The 26,125-nt window shown below is 42.1% G+C and overlaps 2 protein-coding genes across 11 annotated transcripts in view; both read left to right on the plus strand.

Annotated features, from left to right (window-relative positions):
* HECW1 (HECT, C2 and WW domain containing E3 ubiquitin protein ligase 1) overlaps nucleotides 1–4,510 on the plus strand; it is a 180,114-nt gene extending 175,604 nt beyond the window's left edge. For all 7 annotated transcript variants that reach the window (XM_053409587.1, XM_053409585.1, XM_053409588.1 and 4 more), the window contains 2 exons: nucleotides 1,307–1,505; nucleotides 4,046–4,510. In XM_053409587.1, the coding sequence (XP_053265562.1) occupies nucleotides 1,307–1,505; nucleotides 4,046–4,157 (311 nt within the window). In that variant the 3' untranslated portion in view covers nucleotides 4,158–4,510. The remainder of the gene's footprint in view (nucleotides 1–1,306; nucleotides 1,506–4,045) is intronic.
* Nucleotides 4,511–13,596: 9,086 nt separating this feature from the next.
* The window catches only part of STK17A (serine/threonine kinase 17a), a 45,845-nt gene continuing 33,316 nt past the window's right edge, over nucleotides 13,597–26,125 (plus strand). The window contains exons 1-2 of one of the 4 annotated variants that reach the window (XM_053359825.1): nucleotides 13,597–13,867; nucleotides 24,303–24,515. In XM_053359825.1, the coding sequence (XP_053215800.1) occupies nucleotides 13,818–13,867; nucleotides 24,303–24,515 (263 nt within the window). In that variant the 5' untranslated portion in view covers nucleotides 13,597–13,817. Of the gene's footprint in view, nucleotides 13,868–14,939; nucleotides 15,262–15,586; nucleotides 15,608–24,302; nucleotides 24,516–26,125 lie in introns of those variants that run through there. The other 3 variants (XM_053359823.1, XM_053359821.1, XM_053359824.1) reach the window with 3 other exon arrangements.

Genomic DNA, 26,125 nt, shown 5'->3' on the forward strand with positions numbered 1-26,125 from the left:
ATCACAGATAGGACACAGAATGACCAGAGAAAAAGAATGTATAGCACTGCACAATTGTTCTTGTCCTGGGAATCCTGGTCATTTAAAACTGCAGCATTAGAGGGGAAATGCAGTCAACTTGCACGCATTTAACTTTCACAATCACAGCTGTACATGTTAGGCAGCTAGCCAGCCCACAGTTGCACAAAATAAATGCACACAAGGCGGAGAGCTTAAAAGCGCTTTCTGTACTGGGCTTTCCCAGCATGGAAAGAGCTTTTAAACTCTCTGCCTTGCTTACTGAAAGACTTGTGTGGGCTTAGGGAGGCTCCTGCAAGATGGTGGAGTGCCAACTTGAATAAAATATTTGGGGGGGCAGGTAAGCCCCACAAAATCGATCCCAAGACACACCATTTGAATGGTAATGCCCATCAACTGGAGCGGGGGTTGCCCCCTCAATTTTTTTGTTGGGGGAGTGAAGGGACCTCAGCCCCAAGAGTTGGCTCCTTTGCTCAGATGGCTCCACGAGATCTCGCAAGAACCTCCAGAGCCCACATGAGACCTTCCCAGAGTCTGGTAAGCAAGGCAGAGAACTTAAAAGCTCCCTGCTTTGCGTGGAGAGCAAGGCCCGCTTAAAGCATGGGCTTAGAAAAGTAGGGGTCGTCACCCAGGGAGTGACGGGAGTGGACATGATTTCAGCTTTACGCACAACCCCAGAGATGTAACCCTTCACAATTTGCGAGCCTACTGCATTGATATTTCTTATAACTAAACTAGAGCATTAGGAGGAGTTGGCTATATACAAATGCAGTTTGCCACATTAACTATTTTTTTCTGTGTACATTGCCACTCATTTAGTTCAGTGGTTTTCAAACTGTTCCAGGGAATCCTGTGGTTCTTAGGAAGCCTATCAGAAGTTTTTACTTGAGAAGATTAGTAATGGCAGACAAGTTTTGCTGAATTACCACTGTTATGGACCTGCCCCTGAAATGTGCCACATGAAAGTTGTTGGAAATGTTTTAGGGTGCACTTCCTATTCATTCAGTAAGGCTCAACTAAGCTGCCCACATGGCATGAATATGCACCCATCTCAGAATCCTCTGTAAAGTGCAAGAATTCCATGGCAGGCCCAGAGGGGTTTCTTGGCAGACCAGCTGAGGTGAAAATGGTTCCCCGGAGGTACTTCTTTAGCTGTACCATTAGTGAGAGCCAAAACAAAAAAGGGAAGGCAGAAAAATCCTGCTGCTTTATTTCATCATCATAAGCAGTTGTGGCTTCTCTTTGTATGTTTCTAACACATTTCTCATTTGCACACTTTCTGTTTTAGGTTACCATGATGGACATATCGTAATACGATGGTTCTGGGCAGCAGTAGAGAGGTTCAACAATGAGCAAAGGCTACGGTTGCTGCAGTTTGTCACTGGGACATCTAGCGTGCCGTATGAGGGCTTTGCAGCCCTTCGAGGGAGCAATGGATTACGACGCTTCTGTATAGAGAAATGGGGTAAAATAACATCCCTCCCAAGGTATGCTTGCATTTTGAATAAGATCATACATGTTCTAAAACATTTCATGGCATTTCCTCATTTCCATTTATATCCTAGTAGCAGATAACTTTATATGATGTGCTCAGTAAAAAAGAAAAAAAAGTGTTAAAAAGAAACTTAAATGTCTCATTTAAAAAAGGCTCATTTTCCATTCTAAAAGTTTCATCTCTTCAGCAGAGGTTTGGGCTCTTACAAACATCTGACAGTGTCACTTAGATGTCCTAAGCTGTCATGCTTTGGGTTTCTTTAAAGACACTTTCTCTAAATACCCTCCTGGATCACAGAAGATGCATATTGAAAACCAGATTGAAAGTGATCCAAAGAAGAAGGGGCAATTGGCATTGAGGGCACAATTCAAGCAGTGGGATCCAAACTGAAATGACTGCAAGTGATTTTATCTGTAGCTATCACATCTTACTCTCATCCATCTTCCAAGGAATTGAAGTATGCTCTTTTCCTCAGCCTAGCCTATGTCAGGATGCTGCCATATATATAATAGAGAAAGTCTCTTTGCACCCTCAGGCCTTTGGAGAACAAATAAAAATAAACTTAGAAGAACCTCTGCCCAATTCTTTCCATTCCCCCTTAGTCTTCCACTTTGTCATCTTTTCTTTTAGCATTTGTATATATTCATTAAGATAGCTTAAGAAGAAAATGGGCTACAAGAACTTGTAGCATTCTGATAATATTTATCCAGTTTCATTATTCCCTGTTATCTGCTTATTGAGAAGCATGCAGAATAGGCAGGTGAAGAACTATTTTGGTGCCTGTGGCAGAAAATTCAAACAGTATACCACAAAATGGTTAAATATATATATCTCTACTTCTTCATTTCCATTTCTCTCTCTCTCTCTCTCTCTCTCTCTCTCTCTCTCTCTCTCTCTCTCTGTGTGTGTGTGTGTGTGTGTACACACACACACACACACACACACACACGTGGATATAAATGGAAATGAAGAAATATATATATACATACACAAAAGCTAAATCATTTAGAACTTGATGCCATTTAAAGGTATCCCAGAACCTGCCACTTGAGGTTGGCAGAGCTGGCTCTGCAAAACAATGATTTGCCCAGCACACTTGGTACCTGTACAACTTGTGGCAAACACATAATGTGGCTTTTGATTCTGCTAGGTGCTCACAACTCTGGCGCCACACTTCACAACCTTTGTTTTAGTCCTATAATTAAAGGGAAAGACCAGCTATGCTACATGCCAGGAATATCTCCACCTGCGGTAGATTCACTATAATTAAGCTAAGGACATATTTGGGAGGAGGGGGAAGAGCTGGTACAGCTCCAGAGGGTGGCAAAATTGGGGATTTGCCAGACTCCAAGACCCACAATTTCCCAAAAGCAAAATGCCTTTCCCTTTCCATTCTTACAAAGCACCCAAGAAGGTTGGAGGTGGCATGAAAGAATTATCCATTTCTTCCATGTTCAGGGGGCATTTGTGGGTGTCTCAGTCAAGAGCCCTCAAAATCTTGAGAGTCAGAAATGGCCTCATTTCTGGAAACACCAGATTCAAGTAATGATTAATGTTCAGGCAAAAACTGCCACGTATCTGTGTGTCCTTTATGGAGGAGGAGAGCCAGAGTATAACTGGAATCAGTCTGAATCCACCTGAGAGACTGGCTCAAACCTTTCCAAAGGAAGAAAGCCTTTGCATCAGCAACAGCCCGAACTGAGTTCCTTTCAGGACACTCTCCAAGGACTAACTATTCCCCTAAAGCTTTTGAGAAGTGCTCATATTTTTCAGAAAATGTACTAATTACACATTGTTAAAGTTTCCTGTAGAAATCTACTGCAATTAACTTGCTGGGTAGAAGAAAGGAAAGATTTAGAGTTTTAGAAAGATGCCTCAGGCTTTTGGCCTGCCAAATACTAGAAAGGTAATTGGCCTCTTTCTGCTTGCCTAACTTGTTCTCCTAGATAAGATTTATGAATTTTATTCAGCTAGACTGAATATATTAATATTCACTATCTAATGTTCATCTGCTAAATAACTGAATTCTTTGCAAAATAAGCTTTTGCTACAAAATTAGATCTTTTAGGCTTTCCCACATATGTGGTTTAGCCACAGAAGCAAAGGGTGACTTTCTCATTCCTGAGTAGGAACATATTCCTGCAAGTTTCTTGTCAGATTATTGTGAGGTGTTAGAGCACTACGGTTTTGCCCTGGGATGCTGGTGAAGCTCACTGAGGACAGCTCCAGATTTGGGCTTTGGGTGCTTGTAATACTTATCGCAAACAAGAGGTAATGAACTGGATGAGGGTGAATAAATTGAGTCTCAGTCCAGGCAAGACACAGATTCCATCGGTATGTGGTTCGTCCACCATGACTAATGATTCAACCTCTTCTTAAGACCATGCGTGGCTCACCTGCGACTCTACAAAAGTTGTGGGATTCCAGCTCCCATCACCCCTCAGCTAACATGACTAGTAGTCGGGGATTATGCAAGGGGTTACATATTTCTATTCTTTAAAAACTGTACCCACGGTGTTCTTTCACTTTCAGGGCACATACATGTTTCAATCGCCTGGATCTTCCTCCCTATCCATCCTATTCTATGCTATATGAAAAGCTGTTGACAGCTGTTGAAGAAACTAGCACCTTTGGACTTGAATGAGGACATTCAGACTTTTTGACTGTGTTCCTGGTCAGTAACATCACTACTTTCCCGGCTGCCATATGATTTTGGTTTTCTGTGTTTTATAATCTGGGAAAAAACATCGGGATTGACAAAAGCTGTGCATGAAGAACAGCCTTCCTTTAAGAACTAACCTTCATGCTTTCATCTTTGATTTCCAATGGACAACTCACCTGTATGCAATATAAAAAAAACCCTATCTCAAGGTCTCTGTATATCTCCACATACCTCCATTAGTAACAATGAAAATATGAATGCAAGTTATGCTACACTTGACCAAATGTTAATAAATGTTTACTCCCACCTACATTGATTAAAAAACAACAACAAAACATCAAGCATTCCAAGCTTTTATATGCACATCTCTTCAGGATTAAACACACTGTTAATATTGCATCTTAACAGCTGTATCTGCTGATGGGAGATGGCCAAGAGTCTTGTCATTCATCTTTGATTTTCTTGTACATATCACACAAAGGTGAGATAGCACCTATGAGCAAAACTGTTTTTGTTTTTTAATACAAGAACTCATAACCCAAATCAACTACATCAGCTGGAGCTGGGCCAGGCCTAAGGTGTAGATAAGACATTCACAACAAAACAAACCTGTAGTGCAAAGCAGAGTGTGCCTGTGATTGTTGACAATTGTTGATTGCCAGAACAGGAAGGAACTTGCATTGCAGAGGCACTGATGGGAGGTAATGTAATGACAACACCCATGAAGCACCCAAGAAGGATATTTTATTATACAGCATAATAGACAACATCACCTTACCTAATTAATGTACATAGCAAAAGTAACAGGAAGAATAACGCTCTTTCTTCCTAATATTTTCTGGTTCTGCTAATTGATTTCTTGTTTTTTGATGTTTAAATACTTCCTTACAGAAAAGAAATATAGACAATCTTGCACCCTGTAATGGAAGCAATTACTTATTTGAGGCATATTGATCGACACAGAATTGTGGTTTTTGTTTCATTTCTCTTTGATCTCAAATCCTCCATAATTGCGGAATTGGTTCTACGTAAAGGGATTTAGTTAGTGAAGCTGCAGAGAATGATGGTGCTGAGGCAATATGAATGACAGTATTGTCTGCATTGCTGTTGGGGTTCCTAACGCACCATTTGTCTACCAGGCACATTAGTTATTAGTGAATTGTAAAGTTTGGCCTCTTTTGTAACCAGATGGGAAAACTCCTGGCTTAACTTTGAGAACTGTGCCTTCCGTTGCCAAAATCAAGACAGTAAAACATGTTGGAACATGCCTACTTTGATGGGTTCTGCTGAAAGTAAGGGGATGGGGTGGGAAATCAGCCTTTTTTGAGCTGAGCCAGATCTGAGAATAAGGCTGGAATCCTGCATGCAATTACATGGGAGTAATGTCCAGTTAACTCAGTGGAAATTACTTCTGAGTAAGCATGTTTAGGATTGGGCTGCATGTGTATTTTGTCTCCATCAAGAGTAGTCCTTATTTCTATGCAGTCTTTTTTTAAAAATCAAGACAGTGTAAGCATGTATGTGATCACATCAACAAAGAGATCATAAGAAATGGTGCTTAGTTATATGCTGTCTCTGAAAAGGGACCGATCCTCCTCTTCTTTTGCCCTAGGGGAGGTACAAGTATTGTGCTTGCATGCTGTCCTTTTCTCTCACTGTGGAAGAGCTGCTAATACACATGGTCACTGCCCTTAAGGTCTAAGTGTGGTAAGGATAATGGGATAAGGATGTGAATAGTTGGGGCTCCTGAACTCAAGTTATGCTCCCTCACTTATCCTAGATGTGATCCTCTGGTTATGTAACTGATGCATATGCCCAACAAATTCCAAAAAATGAAGTGACACAGTACTGATACTCCAATATTTAGCAAAGTGATGTGGCAGTCACTTCCATAAGGTTGCTTTTCTGTTTAGAAACCTAAACCTATGCTCAGACAGGAAACATTCTCAGAATAGTTCCCCACCCAAATCAGGAAAATATAACTTTTAAGGTAAACCACAAAAAATTGACCTAATTTTTAAAAAATTATGGGCAATTTAGAATCCAAAGTTTATAACTTTTAGGTTTGGGTAAGAGAAATTTAAGGACATTTGTACATTTCTCATTTGTGCTTAACTGTGGCTGGATCATGAATGTTCTTTTTGGGAACATTTACACTCTTCAAAGAGGAAAAAATGGACAAAACAAAAGCCATGGGACCTGGGAACAAGTAGGTATATGAAGAAGAGATATCCATTACTGGTTTGGGTGTTGAGCTGGGCAGTAGGTGACCTGGTGAATGCCGGCTATTTTAGCTGATATGAAAACTAACCTAAACTAACCTGTGTTTGTGTGATGAATCCTTTATTAGGCAAACACCTGATAAAGGTTTGTTCATTCATCACTACCATATTGTGGCCTTATTCACATGAAACTTTAAACTATGGTTTAAAGGTGAATGAGCAGCATCCTGCTACATGCTGCTGAAACTGCAGCCACTTTACTCCTCCCCAAGGTGAAATCTTACCTTACATTAAATAATCCAATCTAGCATTTTAGATTGAAATGCCAGTTTCAGTAAAACCAATTAATTTGGAATCAGTTGACATCATTACATTTTTCATGTCCATATCAACTGCATTTAATATACATTTTACAAGCACACACTATATCGCGTGTATTACTGGTTGGATACAGGCTTAGTCATGCTTATAACAGACTCATTAGAAATAATGGCAGTCACCTCTAACAAGTCCCATTTATTTCATTCGGCCTCTGCTACATACGACTAAGTTGGGATCCAACTCCATAATTGCTGTAGGAAGCCTCTAAATAGAGGAGTGTTGAAGCAGCCTACCAAACAGAACCTGGAATGCAATTTCCACTCATTTCAATGGAGCTTCTTTGCATACCTCTCTAAAACAAATGGAGGTTCCTGAAATATTAACCTAAAAGCAATTGTCCAATATACAGCCTCTGCAATCCCCTGTGCACATGTGTACATGTATTTAAAATTACAGCCAATGTCACTACAAAGTCATATGTATGGTGTTGAAGATGAGGTATCATCTTTTTCAAGAAATGGAATGGAACTTAACTAGACAAGGCACAACCATCTGACTGGTTAGTTTGAGGCGGGCCAAATATAACAGTACTATATACCAAGAATTAAAACAACATCCTTTATTTATAATGCTGTATAGTCAGGATTTTTAAAACTATTTAAAAACTATATTTTATTAAAAAGTAAACTATTTTTTGTAGAGTGGTGGAAGAATTTGTATATGCAATGAAGGCATCTGAAGCAAGAGTGATGCTCAAAATGTCACTATACAGTTATGTACCAATGCCAGATATAGTCTGGGAACTGAAATAGGATATAGGTATCCTTGGATTTGGCCCCCAGAACGTTTGTCTGTTCCTTTCTAGGAAAACACATTGTAGATTTTGTTCTCTAAATCTCAGGCAAAGGCAGTGCTGTAAAGAATCCAGACAGGAAGCTTGCTTCTTCATACCTTTCATTTTTCATGACACCTAAACAAATCCATTTTTCATCTGTTCCACAGTATGGGCTTCTGTCAACTCATTACAGTATTAAAAACAACTTATCTGTCCAATTTATCATCATCTATTTCTTTTTATACATTTATGCATTGGATCAGAGGTGCCGACTTGACGAAAATATTGGGGAGGCAGGTAAACCCCACCACGGAAAATCAGTCACTTGACATGGCGCACGCAAACCATTTGAATGGCAATGCCCATCAACTTGGGGGGGCTACCCCCTCAAATATTTTATCGGGGGGGGGCAAAGACCCTTTGGCCCCTAGGAGTTGGATTTTTTTTTCAAGTCAACATTGCATTGGGCAGCCTCTCCTATGCAAGAGACTAAACAGCAGAGGAGAAAGGCTGAGAAATTAGCTTGGGGAGGAAAATAAATTAATTTTAAGAAAAAGAGGAGGGCAATCTTTAAGATTCCATTTTGCAGGTGACAAAGAATATATTTGTGGACTTAGGACCCAGATTATCACAATCTGGAGAGATTGCATTGAAAAGTGCAGGTATATCATTCTGGGACCCATTCAGAGCAGCATATAAGCTGCTCCCCTGTGACACCTGTCTCATTCTCGGGGGGGGGGGTTGCATTAATGAAGTAACCACATGGGTGGAGCCAATCTCATGAGTCTTGACCTACCATGGGAGTGGGCAATATGGGAAAGTGGTTTCCACATCAATCAGGTACATGCAAATAGTATCAAATGAAGAGGAAATTCATACCTTGTTATATATATTTAAAAGGGGGAACAATTGTCCAGTAGCTCCTTAGAGACCAACTAAGTTTGTTCTTGGTATGAGCTTTCATGTGCATGCACACAAAAAGCTCATACTAAGAACAAACTTAGTTAGTCTCTAAGGTGCTACTGGACAATTTATTTTATTTTATTTTTTATATATTTCTACTGCGTCAGACCAACACCTGAATCTAATACCTTGTTATATCATTCAATAGACTATTTGGTCCAAGCCCTTTCAAGTCTCAAAGCAGACACCCAGCTAATGCCACTTTATTTATATAGCAGTCCAGGTTCTGCTTGCAACACAAACTCAAACCCTGCTGTCCTTAGTACAATTGATAAGATTCATTTTCCTTTCTTGTAAACACTAGCTTCATTTCCCCACATTACTGTCTGCATTTATTTTTACTATACTGTAATTTCATGTTACTAAAACAATTTTTGTTTCTATTTAGCGATTTTCAAGTTTGCTTTGGTGTGATGATTCCACAAAGTGGATTTTACCCAGTTTCCCACTGCACGGTCATAGTTTCTGCATTAATTCATCGGGGGTGAGGGGAGGAAGGGATCAGCACCCCAACTTCATTCAAGTGCCAATGAAGTTTTAGTAATGGAGAGAAAATTTGGAGTTCACAACCAGGTTGATTCTTTTCTTTTCTACAGGTCTCATCACAACAAAAGCTTGGCATTGCTACAGTATGAGACTTGTTGTTTAATCCTAAATGCATTAATCTGAAATCCCCACATATTAATTTGGATAAATTCAAAGCATATATGTTAAGATCATAATCTAAAGCCATGGACACGCTTAACTGGCACTAAATTTACAGAAAACAATGGGATTCTTTCCACAATCACATAAGGTTGTTGGAAGGCAATCCCATTTCAGTTAAGAGAGTTATGGCTTTAGAATTCTATTATTCATTTTTCAGTGAACTATCTCCGCCCTAAATTAAATCCTAGGCTTTCTGAAGTCAACAGGACTACTGCCATTAATTTCAACAAACACATATCAGGAATGAATTCCCAGTGGAAATCGAACCTGTTCAGTCATACATATACCAACAAATCTTTCTACGTTAAAGATGGTGCTTTTTACGATTATTCCTCTTGCTGTACCTCAGTGCTTAAAAAATTGACTGCAATATGCCACAAATCTGGGATAGCATTTCCAAGTTATTATGTCCCAAAAGGTTGTATTATTTTCTCCCTAGCACACCATAGTTCCTTTGATCAAGTCAACAGGTGTCTGTAGATAGTAGATACTAGCTATAGTCAATATTGAAACATTAGCTGAATTCCCTGCAGCTTCCAATTTACCTAAAACCAAGTGTCTATTATGGTTTCATTAAAGACTTCATACAAGTCAATGGCAGGAAAGGTCCTCGTTACTGGGCTAATTTTGCTTATATTGACAGGAAAATGTCACATGATACTCAGGCTTCGCTTTCTATTCAATCATATCACTGTAAAGGAATGTCAATAAAAAAATCTCTTTGTTATGGCATCAGGTGGTGTGGTTATTAAGAGTTTATCTTCTGTGGCTTGCTTTGTGAAGGGGCCTGTTCTATGCCCTCTTGTTTGATAGAATCTCATTCTTTAAAGCAGGTGTTACATTACCTAAAGCAGGAAAGTCTAACATTTTTTACCTGAGGGCTGCATTCAACTTTGCCAACTCCCTGGGGGACCATATGGCAGTGTGGGGTGTGCGTGCCCCACACTCTTGCATACATACACCCCGGACACACATCCCCTCTCCCCTTAGCAGATCTATGCTTTTCCATTAATCAGATGGCCAATCTGACGACAGAGAGGAAGCAATTAGCATCCCTATCAGCATGCTGAACTGGGTGGAGGTTAAGGCTGTGCCTCCTTTATGTTTTCGCCTCTTTATGGCTGTTACTGCCAAAACAGATAGGTATTAGCAGCCATAAAAAATTTACTTGGGGGCCTGGTGAGGTTAGTCTGCTAGGTGCTTTCAGTAAATGACTTATTGATGATGAGGAGGATGATGATATTTTAGAATTGAATGTTGTATTTTCCATTGTGGGGCATCAGTAATCAAACCAAACCACCAGCAGAAATCTATTGATTTAAATAGGAATTAGATCTGTGCTTTGAGAAAAGACTGTAGATGAAATCAGTGTTGCACTTCAGATGTAATATGGTTTGTTGCAATTTGAGTCAGGAAGGGGATTTCCTCCTCTGTGACAAATTATGTAAATCACCCAATCTGCAATACTAGAGGTTCAACAGAGGTTAATTCAGGGGTCAGCAACCTTTTTCAGCAGTGGACCGGTCCACGGTCCCTCAGACCATGTGGTGGGCCAGACTATATGGGGTGTGTGTGTGAAAGAATTCCTCTGCCCACAAATAACCCAGAAATGCATTTTAAATAAAAGGACACATTCTACTCATGTAAAAACACGCTGATTCCTGGACCGTCCGTGGGCCAGATTGAGAAGGCGATTGGGCCGCATCTGGCTCCTGGGCCTTAGTTTGCCTACCCCTGGGTTAATTTGTCCCTGAAACACGAGGTACTACCCATGCTTTGTACCTTAAAGAGACAGAGCTTTATACTCTGCAAATTGCACAGTCTCTCAAGGCCGATAAAAAAATCAGGCTGTCATTTCAGTGCATACAGAACGTAAATCAGAAAGGACGTTCTCCACAGCAAAACACTAGAGGCCATTGTCCTCCACTCCACAGCTTTCTGTACTGCTTGAAAGCCAAGTATGTATCACTGAGGATAATGCATTCAAAAACATCAGTCTACAACTGCAGGAGGCAAATGGAGTTAGTCCACATATCTGCCAACACTATTTGAATATGAACAATTCAGTATTCCTCTAAATTATAAGCAAACCACAGATGCAAGAAGGAAGATTAGCGCCCCTCACTGCATCGCAGGAATCCTCTACCAACTGGCTTCCAAGCAGGTAAAATTCTGCTTGCAAAGAGGAGCTAAACTCACAGTACATGGGGAAATATGTACATAGTATGGTTTTCCAACATCTGAACTTCCGAAGAGCACCTGTACCATTTAACATTAAGAAGAAGGTGTCAATGCTTTTTCCTGTCGCTGCCACTGCTAAGAAACCATCTCCACTAAAGCTGCCTCAGCACACAAGAGAGCAGTCCACAGTGGCTGCTGTGCAAAGTCTTCAGGTTTGTTTGTTTCACCAGCACATGCACAAATTATTTCTGTTCTTTTGTATTCTCATACTTTATTCTGCCCAATTGCCTACGTTTTTCACCAGCATGTAAAGGGACAAGGCACAGAAGAAATCAAAGTGTCTAACTTACTTTTAATGAATCATGAAAGAGAATTTGGACAGGTGGTGAGAAAAAGTGTACCTGCTGAAATGTTCTCTCCTGCACAACACTGAAAGGTACAGGAGCCCTTTATTCTTTGGGAATTATTCACCCTACAAGTATGAGCACAGTCACCTTCCATAAACACACCTTTCCATCCATTTCTCAGTACTGGCAAAAAGTCTGCTTCCTGACCATTCCTCCACTGCTGGGGCAGTTTAGACAACTGCAGGCTCTATCTGCACCATACATTTAAAGCAGTGTAATATCACTTTAAGGAATCATAGCTTCCCCTCAAAAAGTTCTGGAAACTGTAGTTTGTTGAGGATGATAAGAGTTGTTAGAAGACTTTTATCCTCGCAGAGCTACTGTTCTCAGAGTGGTTTAGCAGGCAATCCCTCTTCCTAGAGAACTCTGGGAAATGTATCTCTGTGAGGGGAATAGGGCTCTTCTAACACCTCTCAGCACCTAATAAACTACAGTTCCCAGGATTTGCATTGGCTTAGGCAACAGTGACAGTTTATTTTAATTATTATTAAATGTATATCCCACTTTTTCCTTCAAGGAGCTCAAGGTGACATCCATGGTTTCCCTCCCACCCCATTCCATATTATCCTCACAACTGCTGAGATGGTCTGTGAGACAATGACCAGCCCAAGGTCATTAAGTGAGCTTTGTGGTTGAGTGGGGATTTGAACCCTGGCCTGTTGGGTATGGTTACCAGATGTCCGTTTCCCGGGGACAGTCCCTGGATTTACAACTCTGTCCCCAGACTAAATCCATCCCCAGAATGTCCCCGGGTTTCATTTAATGTCCCTGGATTTATATTTTAAGTGTTGTAGATTTATTAGTAGGGAATGAATGTTGTGTGATTGGTTCAACGGCAAAAGACACATCATATGGGGACTTCTGGTGAAGCAAAATGGCGGGCGCCACAGCAGCGAGCAGCTCCTGAAGCCAGCCAGAGTTAACTGCGCTACCAGGCTGGCTCCGGGCTGCTGAGACTGCCGCTGCCACCGCCACTACCGAAGGGGAACCAGGGATGCCCGGCGCGTCAACAGGGGGAACCGCAGACACACACACACCCCCGCGACCCAAATTGAGCCGGGAGCGAGAGTGCCCGGCCGACTGCTCAGCGCCGCTCTGGGATCAGGAAAAACCCTGGAGCTGACGCAGGGAGAAGGAGGAGAGGAGAAGGAGAAGGAAGAGAGAGAAAGAGGAAGGAGAAAAAAGAGGGGAGCCCCGTCCTTGCTGCACCACTGAGGAGGAGAGGTAGGAGAGCACCAGGAGGGCAAGGACACGTGGCCAAGCCCAGGCCCGACCCAAGCCTACTCCATGGTGGCTAACGCTCCAACAGGCCAGGGCCCGGAGGAAGGCCACGCGGCAGAGGAGACCACAGAAGAGAAGACATTACTTCTTCTTTTTTTAAAAAAAATATATTTTTTAATAACTTTTTTTTAAAAAAGTGTCCCCGGATTCTTTGGAAAAAGTCTGGTAACCTTACTGTTGGGTCCTGTTGCTGCACTCTAACCAATATTGGCTGCTTAGAATTTCATACATGTCCCCACTAAACTAAACACATTATGGCTACAACCTTGTGCACAACTGACACTTTGGTCTCAGTAAACATGGGTACGTATGTTGAGGTTGGGTAGTTGCTATGCTATTCACGTTTACATACACTAAGTAAGCTCACAACTTGCGCACATTTAACTTATGTGCATTCGGCTTTATGTGATTGACCAAAAATAAAACTAACATTTAAAGGGGTGGGGTTCCGGGAAAAATGACTTTGGCAACCCCACTTACCATTGAGCCCAATGGGTTTTGACTAGACACAATTTTGGCTTTGGCGCAAACCACAGAACATAACCCCTGCGTAAATTGTGGGCTTACTGTATTATTGACTTCCATCAACCTCAGGCAGGAGTTCCCACCAAGGTCCCCCAAAGCAAAGGAGGTGATTCTCAAGCTGAGGAGCAGGAAGAAGCAAGCTGGAGGCCTTGCCACAGCCAAGCCTGACCTCAAGACTGTCCACACAGGCCATCAACACATGCAGCACCCAGGACACAGATTAGCCATCCAGGAGTCCAAGGAGCTCAGGTCAGTATATACAGCAGCACTGTTGGTTGGGGACTTGTCTACAGGTTTTTCTGGCCCTAATTGAAAATAGCACTAACACCAGTTCTTCATGAATAGAAGTCTTCTGGGGCTGCTTTTTTGTTTTGTCTTTCAGGTTGCAGTTATTTGTAGCTGCAGACAAGATCATAGAGACATACCATAAAAGAATTTTTGTCAATGGAGTGAGCTCCTCTTCTGGGTTCCAGCCAGGGTTCCGCTAAATGCCTATCATGCTCTGCACACCTTTATTAAAATTTCCTCTCCTGTTTTAGGGTTGTTGTTTTTCCCCCTTCCCCTGTTTTAAGTTCTTGGCTGTTAGTACCTCTCCAAATTTTGGGGCGTGTGGTGTGGGGTTGGTGTTGCACAAGCCTAATGACGCCTTTTCTTTCTGCCTGGATGGCTTCAGAGCCAAGATGTTGAAGTAGGGCCTTCTTGGTGGTGGCTGCTCCCAGGCAGCTTTGGAACTCCCTGCCTTGAGAAGCCAGGCTGGCTCCCTCCTTGCTTTCATTCCTCTGGCAGGTAAAGACTTCCTTGTTCCAACAGCCCCTTGGGAACTGACTGCTTTTTAATGAGGGGGCTGGTGACATTCTGCTTTTGTGATACTGTAATTATCTGTGTGTGTGTATTGTGTGTGTGTGTTTTAGTTCTACGTATTAATGTTCAATTGTCTTTTCCTATGTTTTCCTATGTTCATATTTGTTCCTGTATGCCGCCTTGAGACCCTGTCAGGGGACAAGGCGGGAAATAAATAGATTACTGGAACGAGGCGGCTATATCCTCCCCCGCGTGTCCGTTGAGGCTCGCGCAGCGCCAAGCCAAGCCTGCAGGGGGCGCTGCCCAACCGCCCAGCCCGGAACTCTTCCTCGTTTGCCTCTGGGCCTTTCGACCTTTACCCTCCGATAAGGCGCGGTTGGCTGGGCTGGCGCAGCGGGGCGGGGTTGGGCGTGGAGGGCGTGGCTTGCTCCCGCCACTCTTAAGCCGTCGGCCCAAAGGGCGCTTGCGACGGCGGTGGAGACTCCTCCCCTCCGTCCCTCCCCCGCGCAGGCGCAGTCCGCCTCCTCGCCGCGGCTTCGAGTTACCTCAGGGAAGAGCGAGCGGCAGAAGCCGGGCAGCGCCGCCTGCCTTCCATCCCTCAGAGAGCGGCGAGGGGCTGAGGAGGAGGACGCCGCCTGCCCGCCTTCTTCCCTCTTCGGACTTCTCTCTCTCTCTCTCGCCATGAGTCCCGAGGAGAAGCCGCCTCCGCCGCGCCGCTCCCGGGGCAGCCGGGCGCCCCCTCAGCCGCGGCGCGGGGGCCTCTTGACGGAGATCCGGACGCGCATCCTCACCGAGCCCTTCCAGGAGCGATACTGCCTCAGCCCCGGCCGCGAGCTCGGCAGGTGAGCGGGGGGGGGGGCCGCTGCCAGCCCGTGTCGGTAGCGCCGCGCTCAGCCGCACGTGGGGACGGCGCCCTGCTTCTTGCGAGCCAAGGATCTCGGAGCCCGTGGCGGGAGAAGCGGGGAGGCGGCAGGGCGGAGCAGGTCCCGCTGCGAGAGAGAGGCCGTGGTGAGCGCCCGGAGTCGGGCCGGGGAGGGAAGTGGCGCGACCTCTTACTCGGCGTTTGCAAGACCTCGGTCCCGAGTGCGGCGGCGGCGGCGCCTCCACTTGGGAACTCGCTGCGCTCCTTTCGGCGGGCTGAAAACGCCCCTGCCGAGACGAGCCTGCCCAGGTGCCTAGAAAGCGGAGGTAGTTTTAACCTGCATTAGTATTTTAACTTTCGCATGTTTTTAAAATTTGTCTCTGGTCCCCCGTCCCCGACTTCTCGTTTTACCTTTTTGTAAACGTTTTGAGGTTTCTTGCAATCAAGCGGCGTGTAAGTTTCATGAGATGAGCAATTCCCCTTCCCTTTGCCGTAAAACTGTGACGGGGGGCGGGGGGCGTCCCTGCCTCTCAGCCCTAACCCCCCTCACAGGGTTGTGGGAGTTGAGGGGAGAGCCCTGCTGCTCCACCTTGAACTCTTCGGAGAAGAAGGTGGGGTATAAATGCAATAAACAAACAAACAAATAAGATCTGGTGGCTCTCCTGCTACTCTCCTTCTCCTAATCCTTGCCTGAGTGATTTCAAGGTGTAAAAGAAAGACTTGGTTTTTCATTGTTTGTGGGGATGGTGGGAGAGAACTGTTCCCACAAATTCCCCTTTAGCCTGTGTCTCCCTCGCCTCACCCCCACCCATTTGTGACCTGGCAAAATATATTTGATCCTATATGTGTGGAATCAGGTATCTTGGCTTTGTATGCCCACGGAGACATTGTGCTCTTCCCCCATACACACCCCTCTGCCCTACAAAAGCAGGTTTTCGCCCTTTTGGGGCAGTGTTGTTTCCAGGTTTAATGGTGCACATAGGAGTTGTTGGCAGTCTGCTTCTATGAGCAAAAGTGTGTATTTTGTGCACTATTGGAAGTGTATTTTATTTTGTAGAGATCAGAGGTGTGAGTTTGCCCAAACTTTTTTCAAAGAGGGCCAGATTTGATGAAGTGAACATAACATGCATAAGGGCCAACCAAAGTTTAGGCCCCCAAAATGGACTTTGGACATGGCTGCTTTAAGGATACACCACTGGTTGATGTATACTTAACCTTGAAAAATTCAAGGTAACTGATGAGTGAAGGTTTTATACTTCACCCTTGTTTAAAGTACGTGAGTTGTGAAGGTATACATTTTTTATACTACAGTACAGGCACAGTACTGATCTTGTAGTCTTTGGTGTGTGTTTTTTAAATCTAAAAATGCATGTATGTTGTATATGCAGTTTCCTTGTAGAAATACTTGTCATGTGTGAGTAGAGATTTATTCAACCATGTTCACAGTGAATATCATATAAATTTAGCAAAACCTGAAAATATTTCAAAAGCAATAAAGGAAATTCAATAATACAGTCAAACCTCTGTTCTGCTTCCAAAATGTTTGACAGCCGTGGTGCGGCTTCCAGTTGGTTGCAGGAGCTTCCTGCACCCAAGCAGAGGCTGTGTTGGATGGTTGGCTTCTGAAAAACATTCAAAAACTGGAACATTTACTTCTGGGTTTTCGACGTTCAGGAGACGGAACATTCCAAAATGGAGGCATTCGGGGGGTGAGGTTTGACTTTATTGGTCAAAAAATAAAGTACTATATCTGCTTTTTTTCTGGTGCATTGCTGCAATACAATTTTGTATTGCAGATATCTGGGCAGTTGATTTATTGGTGATAGCCAATTTTAAATGGTTATGTGCAAGTCAGGTGAAGCTTAAACTTCTATTAAAATGTTTCTAAAATGCTTAACTTTGATTGTATCGTAACAATGGCCTACTGAGTTAAAGCTTCCAGTCCCAATTGTGTGGTTCTCTCTACCCCCCACCCCGCCCCAGAATACAATGGTACCTTGGTTCTTGAACGGTTTAGTTGTCGAACAAATCGGCTCCCGAACGCTGCAAACCTGAAAGTAAGTGTTCCGGTTTGCTGAACGTCCGACTCGCCTTCTGCTTGAGTGCAGGAAGCTCCTTCAGCCAGTTGGAAGCCGTGCCTTGGTTTTTGAACAGTTTTGGGAGTCAAACGGATGCCCAGAACAGATTAAGTTTGAGAACCAAGGTACAGTACCACTGTATTTGAGATTAAGAATCTCATCCTCTACTGACTGAGGTATCCCAGATCTTTTGGTTAGCTGATCCTGCCATCTACTCCATTGACTTCCTTGCAAGTTAAGCAATAAAATAAAATACAAATCCTTAGATTGATGATGATAATAATAATTAATTAATTATACCCCACCCATTCAGCTGGGTTTCCCCAGCCACTCTGTGCGGCTCCCAACAGATTAAAAACAGAACAAAACATCAAATGCAGCCATTCTTTCATTTACAAATCAAGCGCACATCTTTGTAAACAAGTGTGGGCCTGCATATATAAAAATGTAACATGAATATCTGCTTTGAGACTCAAAATGAGTTGTGCATCTTATTGGAACATAATATGATCATCAAGGGTGTAGACGTCCTGTCCTTACCAAAATCTTCAGGTTGCAACAAAATACAAAACAAAAAAAATCAGTCAATGAAAAGTAGATGCAGGCTGCACCAATTCTATGTGTGTTTCATTGACAAATAGCAGACTGTGGCTAAACATTAGGCAGGAGATCAGAGACAACTTTGGGCATTAAGTGTATCTGCATAAGGCTTAAATTGGGCTTAATAATAGTAGTAGTAGTAGTAGTAGTAATAATAATAATAATAATAATAATAATAATAATAATAATATGGCTGGGACTGTATGTTTGCTGTTCTGAGTTTTCTCCCATGTTAACAGAATTCATATGTGGATCTCTTTAATTTCATATATGAAAATATCCATGGAAATTATTTTTGTTGAATTACTGCGGGATGCTATTCCCTAATCCATAGTGCAGTGGTAGTCCTTAACAAGTGCACTACAGCAAGAATCTGCGTATTAGTCAATGCTCTGCATAGTGAAATATTTATTTGTGTTTTTATTTAAATTACTTATAACCTCCTCTTCATAGTTCATATAATTCCAGAGTGTGGAATGTTAAAATACAGTAAATCAATATGTCATTTAAATACAATTTAAAGTGAAAGCTGCTAGTATACTAATAACCTACACTTATTTATTTAAAAAATATTTGGTCTTAATGTGCAAAACAAACCTGTATTGGGGATCATGATATAACTAGCAGAATGAGAAGGCTTCCTAGCCTGTTGTAATTATAGTTGGATAACATATCTATGGGTAGATGGCTGTACTGAAATATTGGTTCATTTATTGGTATTTTGCTCTTCTTACAGAGATTTGCACAAAATGTTAACCACCCTACTATTATTTAATCCATGATGTTCAGATGACTGTTGTGACTTTTCTCCTTGCAGACAAAATAAGCTGGTGATAGCAAAGCCCACAAAAGTTCTAGTGGCTGCTATTGAAAAAAGGCCTGAGGATTATACTCGGGTATTTTTGTATTGAAGCACTGGTAGAAATTTATGAAAACTTGCAGGTGGAAGATAAAGAAATAATTTCTGTGACTTTGTGTGGTAGCTGAGTCCCTGCTCAGTGGTCATCAAGTCTTTTATTGGCAATTGTCCACAATGAAGAGATCAGAAGTAAACACAGTCTCTGAACCTAAATAGCATAAAAGTGTATTTTTACATGAAATTCTGTTTCCATGAAATTACATTGTTCACAGTTCTCTGAGGTTTACATTCTATTTTGCCAGCAGGATAATGGTATCAAACTAAAAAATTATGTGATAGATGTCTATATACCGTATTTTTCGCTCTATAAGAAGCACCTAGTTTTTGGCAGAGGAAAACAAGAAAAAAAATATTCTGAATCTCAGAAGCCAGGGCAGCCAGAGGAATCTGGCTTATGGGATAGCCCGTGCAGCCTCTCCTGGGCAGTGGGATGAAGGCTCCCCCTGCCTAGAAGCGGCTGCGCGCAGCTAAGCAAGAAGCCAGGACAGCCAGCGGGATCGCAGCGCATGCAGCCTCTCCCAGGCAAGGGGAGCCTTCATCCTGCTGCCCGGGGAGAGCCTGCGCGCGGCTAAGGCTCCACCAAGAGCTGCGCTCCCTTTAAAGAGCGAGCGGAGTGTGTGTGCGGCTCTTTAAAGGGAGCGCTGAGCTGAGCTTCCCGCCTGCATTCGCTCCATAAGACGCACACACATTTCCCCTTACTTTTTAGGAGGGGAAAAGTGCGTCTTATAAAGCAAAAAATACGGTAATTAATTGATTGAGAAATCACTTTGGACAATAATGGGGAAGGGATGATGAAGGGCAGCCTTCCACAATCTAGAAGGGCCATAACTCAGTGATTGCCCATCTGCTTTGCATGCAAAAGGACCTAGGTTCAATCCCTGGCATGTCCCTGATTGGTCTGGAAAAGACTCCTTGTCAACAACCTGGATAGCTGCTGCCAATTTGTGTTTGTGTTGACAGTATCGAGCTATATGAACCAACAGTCTGACTCAGTAGAGGTACTGTGTACTTTACCACACATAAGGATGTGTGTGTGTGTTTTGGTTTGTGAAGCTCAGTAAAGCATAACAACACCTATTATAAATGAAATCTCACTTGAGGTTCATAAAAGATTGCATCCTTGCCGTTTGGTGGAGAGTAGCATGCTCGTACATATGAGCTTTGGGCATAGCCGGGGGGCAGCTGCCCCCCCCTTAAATCAAGTAAATAAATAAAAATACTTAACTAACTGACCAATTTTGCTACAGATAACTCGGTTCTGTCTCCACCCCCAACACAAAGCCTGCCCCTCCCTAAAATAAATCCTGGGTATGCCCATGATTATGAGCTAAATTGGGCTGACTTGTAGAAGACACTTCCTATGTTCCTAACCTGGTACCTTCCAGATGTGGGAGTAGCCCAAAACATCTGGAGGGCCCCAGACTGGGGAGACCTGATCTAGAGTAACTGGATTTGCTAGAGAACATCTGGCTTAGGTCTGGATGGCTTTAATTTCTTAAAGTATATAGAAAACTAAATGCCACTGTCCATAGTGCTCCAACCATTTCTGAAAGTGACTGAAAATGTACCTTGTATTAGATTGGGTACCCTTCTGACCCATCCTAATACTCATCATAAGTAAATCCATAGCTTTCCCTTCCCTTCCTTAGAAGATGGACAGCGTATGGCTCTCATCACTTATTTTCTGGGTAGCATTTAATGCATTGGTTGACTATAGGGGAAAGAGTGGGAAATATTGAGGGTTATTGTGTATTTTCATGTTTGCATACCTTGCCAAAATCTGCTTTTCCCTCAACCCATGTTATTTCCTTGTATAAATTCCTGTACTTATTCAAGGGAAATAGTAGAAAAGCCAGGCTTAGGTGCTGTACAGACATATATGTAGATTCTCCCAGAGTGATCACAAATAGATAAACCTATAATTCAGCCCAAAATACAATTACTTGGAGTCTCGTTGCCTTCAAATATTAAGATAATTGTTTTAGTTTTCTAAATCTGTCATAAATTCCATTTGCATCTGCTTAAAACTATGTTAATAGTAGCTGGCATCTACATCAGGGATACTAGCCTCTTTCCCTAATTTACAGTGTAATATAAAATAACAGTAGTTTAGTTGCTAGAGCAATAGAGGTGACACATGCAAATATTGAGCAAGGTGAAGTTGGTGGTTTTTTTTAAAAGTAGCATTGCAGCTTAAAATGATGTGGACTCCACACTTGCCATTTTATTTTCTGTGTCCCAAAAGGGATCAAATATCAGTATACCTGAATTTTTGGTCAGGCGCCTTTGAGCCAACTTAGGAAGTTCATATATCTCCTAGTGAACCTTGTAACGTTTTGTGGAACTTGCACTGTAGACAGAACTGAGTTAGGTGGGTCGGTAGTCTGACTTGGTATAAGATAGCTTCATATGCTCATTATTTACAAATTACATTAAGCCTGCAACTTAAGCACATTTAAATTGTGTGTATTGCTTCATGCAATTGGGAAAACACTAACTTTTTTTAACGGGCAGAAAGGGCATGGGGTTCCAGGTAAAATGACTTTGGCAATTCCACCTATCATTGGCTATATGCGATTTTGGCTTTAGGTGTGATCCTTGGATCGTAACCCCCACGTAAGTTGTGGGCTAACTGTATGGCTAAATTGCATGCAACTTACAATAAGCTTCACAGAATATCAAAAAGCTGTAAGATTTAAAATACAATGCAGTATGATAACTTTAATAAATGTTATTAATTGACTATACGTTCAATATTTTCATATTAAAATGCAAAAATGTGGATTTTGTTTCATAAATACAATGTTTGAGATAGGAAAGAGAATTAAGGGAATGTATTCTTTGTTATGAATATTGAACCTAACTAGAGAATTCACTTCTGTCCTACATCTCATTCATCTTATAATTGCAGCCTCTTAAGTCTGTAGTTGTGCTTCCTAGGGAGTATGTTCCATTGAATTGTTTAGGACTTGCTTTTGAGTAAACATGCTTAGAATTGCCCAGTAAAACAACACAAGTAATGAAACCTTTCATTGAAAAAGGAACTGCTGGCAGTAGAGTATGACTTTTACAATGCCCCCCCCCCAATCCAGAATGTATGGGAAGACTGTGAATATCCCTATATAAATAGTGTGGAATTCTATAAATCAAATGCAATTCCGTTACTTGCAAATCCTCTTTCTCACTTTCAAAACAATTAGTTTCTTTCCTGAAGTTACTATTAATATGTATAGCACCCACAATAGTGACATGATATTGTAGTTTACTTTAAGAAACTATTATTTGATGTCACATTCTTAGATGTTCACTAGTGGATCCATGACGACCAGAGAGTGGGTAAACATATGACGTAAAAGTATTTTGCTTATTGAGCTTGACTTGTGATCAGTAGGGCCTTTGTTTCTTTTCTTCAAGCCAGGAGGCGTGCCAACTTAAGCCATGCCTTTGAGGTTGGTAGTCTCAAAAAATGACATTGAGCTCTTTTTAATTCAACGCTGAGTTCCAGTGAAACCATTCAGATTTTTAGGCAATGCCATACTGCAGACATCAGATTTAGCTAATGAAACCATTTAACTTTACCCAGAATTTTCTTTCCCAATTAAAATACACGTTTCATAGCCCATACCCAACCAAGAAACCTTCCTTTTCCTGGGGGAAATACATTTGTATTCCTGTAGTGCTCCAACTTCCTGGTTCCCCTTAGTTTGCCTCTTAAAGTAAATTCTCACGCCCTGCACTTAGCCACATTTACTTGAAACTAATTACCATTAATTTTAGTGGAGCTTGTATGTCCAAGTCTGTGTGTGTGCAGGGGATTTTTTTTAAAGCAAGGCAGTTTTGATGAATGATGCTCTTAAAGACTAATTAATAAAACATGAATCTTAAATTTAGTATACATATTAAAAGCATAAGGATTTTTAATGAAAGTTACAAATTGAAATGGATCAGTACTTGTTCTTATCAGCTCATGCGGACAAATTATTATTTCAGACTACAGAGAGTTAATAGGTTGACATTTTTTTCGGTTTTTGTGGACTATAAATCTGAGAAGTCTTAATAGTATCCATATTCACATCCAAGGCTTTTTCTCAGTTGGAGCTGTGCTCCGGTACCTCACAGGTGCCAGGCGCCATTGCAGGTTGGCTTCCTGACACTGCCCCGCTCTTTTAGCCAGCTGCCAGGGTGGGAAAGGAGAAGCGAACGGGATGGGAGTTTGAAGGTGGGGAGAGGTCAGTGCAAGCCTGAGCCACCAGGACACCAACCCTGAAGCCCAACCGTGGCTCCACCTCAGGGAGGCCATGTGATGGCCTGGCTGTGTGTATGTTGCCTTTCACCGGGAATGTGCCTCTGGTTTGGACTCAGGCAGTCGCAATGCACACATTCCCCCCCCCCCTTTCTTTTCCTCATGGAGGGAGATTTGGGTGCCCCATTCAGCTTTGCTGCTGGGCTCCCTCCCTCCATCACTCGCTCCCCCTTTCTCTCCCCATCTCTCTCTGCTTTTCTTTTTTAAAAACTCAATGTTTTGGTTAAGTTTTAGTTGCCTTGTTTAATGTACTTTTAATGTATGATATGATTTTAATTTCATATAAACTAGCAGGTTAGTTTATGACAGTTTTAAGTAGTGCACTTTAAGGTGTTATCTACCTCAGACTCTCAACAGTGGTGCTTAAACTCTAAACGAACTTTGGAGTGGGGGCATTCAGGGACACTGAAGTCTTGTGCAAACTAAACTGGATACTCAAGATGTGTGTGTCTGCTGTCAGTTCTATAGGCCTATAATACATGTTAGTTGTTGTGCCAGAAAGATATATGTAATATGAAGGAAAGGGGTGGGGGTTAGGGAGAATCCAGAGTTTGTATGCAGAGTGGAAGGAAAGGAGGACCTTTATCTGCCTCCCCACTTCTACCCACTCTCTGAAGACTGGAGAAGGGACCCACATACTGTATGAATACTAAGTGGGCAGGCAGGGGAAGCTTTGTTTTTTTCAGTTCAGGTGAGGACTGGACTATATGTAAAGTGAACGTAAGATTGTAGCTGGAGTTCATTCATTTTCTGCTTTGTAATCTTGTTATACAAAAAAAAAGAGGGCTCCCAGACATTCTGTTATTGCGCCCAGAACCTAGTTTTCAGGCTTCATGTGGTGCCTGGCTTATCTACCTGAGTTTCTAACACTCTGCAGATTCACTTATCTGAAAATCTGACTTGCTTATTTTTTATGTGTGCTTTGTTGATCAGCGACAGCCATTTTTGTGAACAAGATCAAACAAATCAATTTATTGATTACTATAGGGTGTAATGGAAATCGTCAACTCATTATGCAAACACTTGCCTAATGAACAATTTCCAGGGAACACATTGTGTGTGTAATGTGGGGCCTGTGTGTAGTTGAAATTTGCATCCAACTTAACTTTTATTTCTTCTAGGGGGAAATTTGCAGTAGTAAAAAAGTGTGTAAAGAAAGAAACTGAAAAAGAATTTGCAGCAAAATTCATGAGGAAAAGAAGAAAGGGCCAAGATTGCCGGATGGAGATAATTCATGAGATTGCAGTTCTGGAACTGGCACAACGAAATCGTTGGGTTATTAACTTGCATGAAGTATATGAAACACCAACAGAAATTATTTTGGTTTTGGAATAGTAAGTATTAATTTCATTATAATCATGTGGTGGGTTTATAAAATGACAGGATTTATCATTAACATATTTTATTCAAAAGCAATGCCAATTTTTTGCCCCATTTTTGGAGCTCTTGTTAGTTTTTCAAAATGGTGCATAAGCAGGTGTGTGTGTGTGTATTGTCTTAACATTTCATCCATAGCAACTTAATGCTACCAATGACACTGACTTTGCCAGGATTTCAGCAAAATGGAGTGTATAGCTTTAAGGTTCTAAACACTGGAAACCAGTCCATGGCATGGAAAGGATTGGTTGATACTGGTTGATAGCCCATTGACTTCAGTGGGAGTTTACTCTCTGTAGGACTGCAACCTCAGAGCTGAAACCTTGAAGGAAGTTGAAAGGAGAAGTTAGTGGGTTCTCAGTCTGATGAGGCTCCTAACTAGTGTTTGAAGATATCTCCCCAAGTAAAGTGTCCTTGGGGTTCTAGAGGTATGAGGTTTACAGCAGTACTATTATCGAATATGTCTTTAAGGATGTTTTATTCTAAGAGAATAATTATAGGCTTCAAAAAGATTCATCACTAACGAGCAGATTCTTAATGTTCCTGGAACATATTGACTCATTGAAGCATGACTACTATGAATTGTAGAAAGTTCCTATTTTCATGCTTAGATATATGACTGAACTAGGAAAGCAATGCTTGTCTCTGTTTGGTGCAGTTTTTTAGTACAGTAACCATAAGTCCCTGAGAATTTGGAGACTAATATCACAGTGCTCTGCATTGTTTTGTTTGTTCTTTAATTACATCCTGCCTGTCTATGAAATGGTGCTCAAGAATGTTAACAGCAGTAAAATACATAGCAGAATGCACAGTAAGACAGTTACACATGAATAAAAACATCCAATTTATTTTTAATCATTTATTTTTAGTAATCGTAATTGCTGAATAAATAAATGACTGGCTGCAGTATTTGCACACCCCAACTAGGGCTGAGCAATACCTGGTTTTCGACATTGTGATATATCAACCAACGTTCAAAATTAGCTGTGTGCTGTGCTGTTGGGTGAATCGGGTATTTGGCAGGGTAGCATGGTAGCAAAATATGTGGGGGGGGGGGGTTCCTGCAGGGCTGCTTGGTCTGGTGGTGGTGTTTAGTCGTTTAGTCGTATCCGACTCTTCGTGACCCCATGGACCAGAGCACGCCAGGCACTCCTGTCTTTCACTGCCTCCCGCAGTTTGGTCAAACTCATGCTGGTAGCTTCAAGAACACTGTCCAACCATCTCGTCCTCTGTCGTCCCCTTCTCCTTGTGCCCTCCATCTTTCCCAACATCAGGGTCTTTTCCAGGGAGTCTTCTCTTCTCATGAGGTGGCCAAAGTACTGGAGCCTCAGCTTCATGATCTGTCCTTCCAGTGAGCACTCAGGGCTGATTTCCTTAAGAATGGATAGGTTTGTTCTTCTTGCAGTCCATGGGACTCTCAAGAGTCTCCTCCAGCACCATAATTCAAAAGCATCAATTCTTTGGCGATCAGCCTTCTTTATGGTCCAGCCAGGTCTGGTAGCGGGCAGCAAAAAATAATAATAGTGCCTAGACATTTTCTTTTGGCGCTTACAGTTTTGGGACTGGA

The sequence above is a fragment of the Podarcis raffonei genome, chromosome 12 (genome assembly GCF_027172205.1).
Source record: "Podarcis raffonei isolate rPodRaf1 chromosome 12, rPodRaf1.pri, whole genome shotgun sequence".
Lineage (NCBI taxonomy): Eukaryota > Metazoa > Chordata > Lepidosauria > Squamata > Lacertidae > Podarcis > Podarcis raffonei.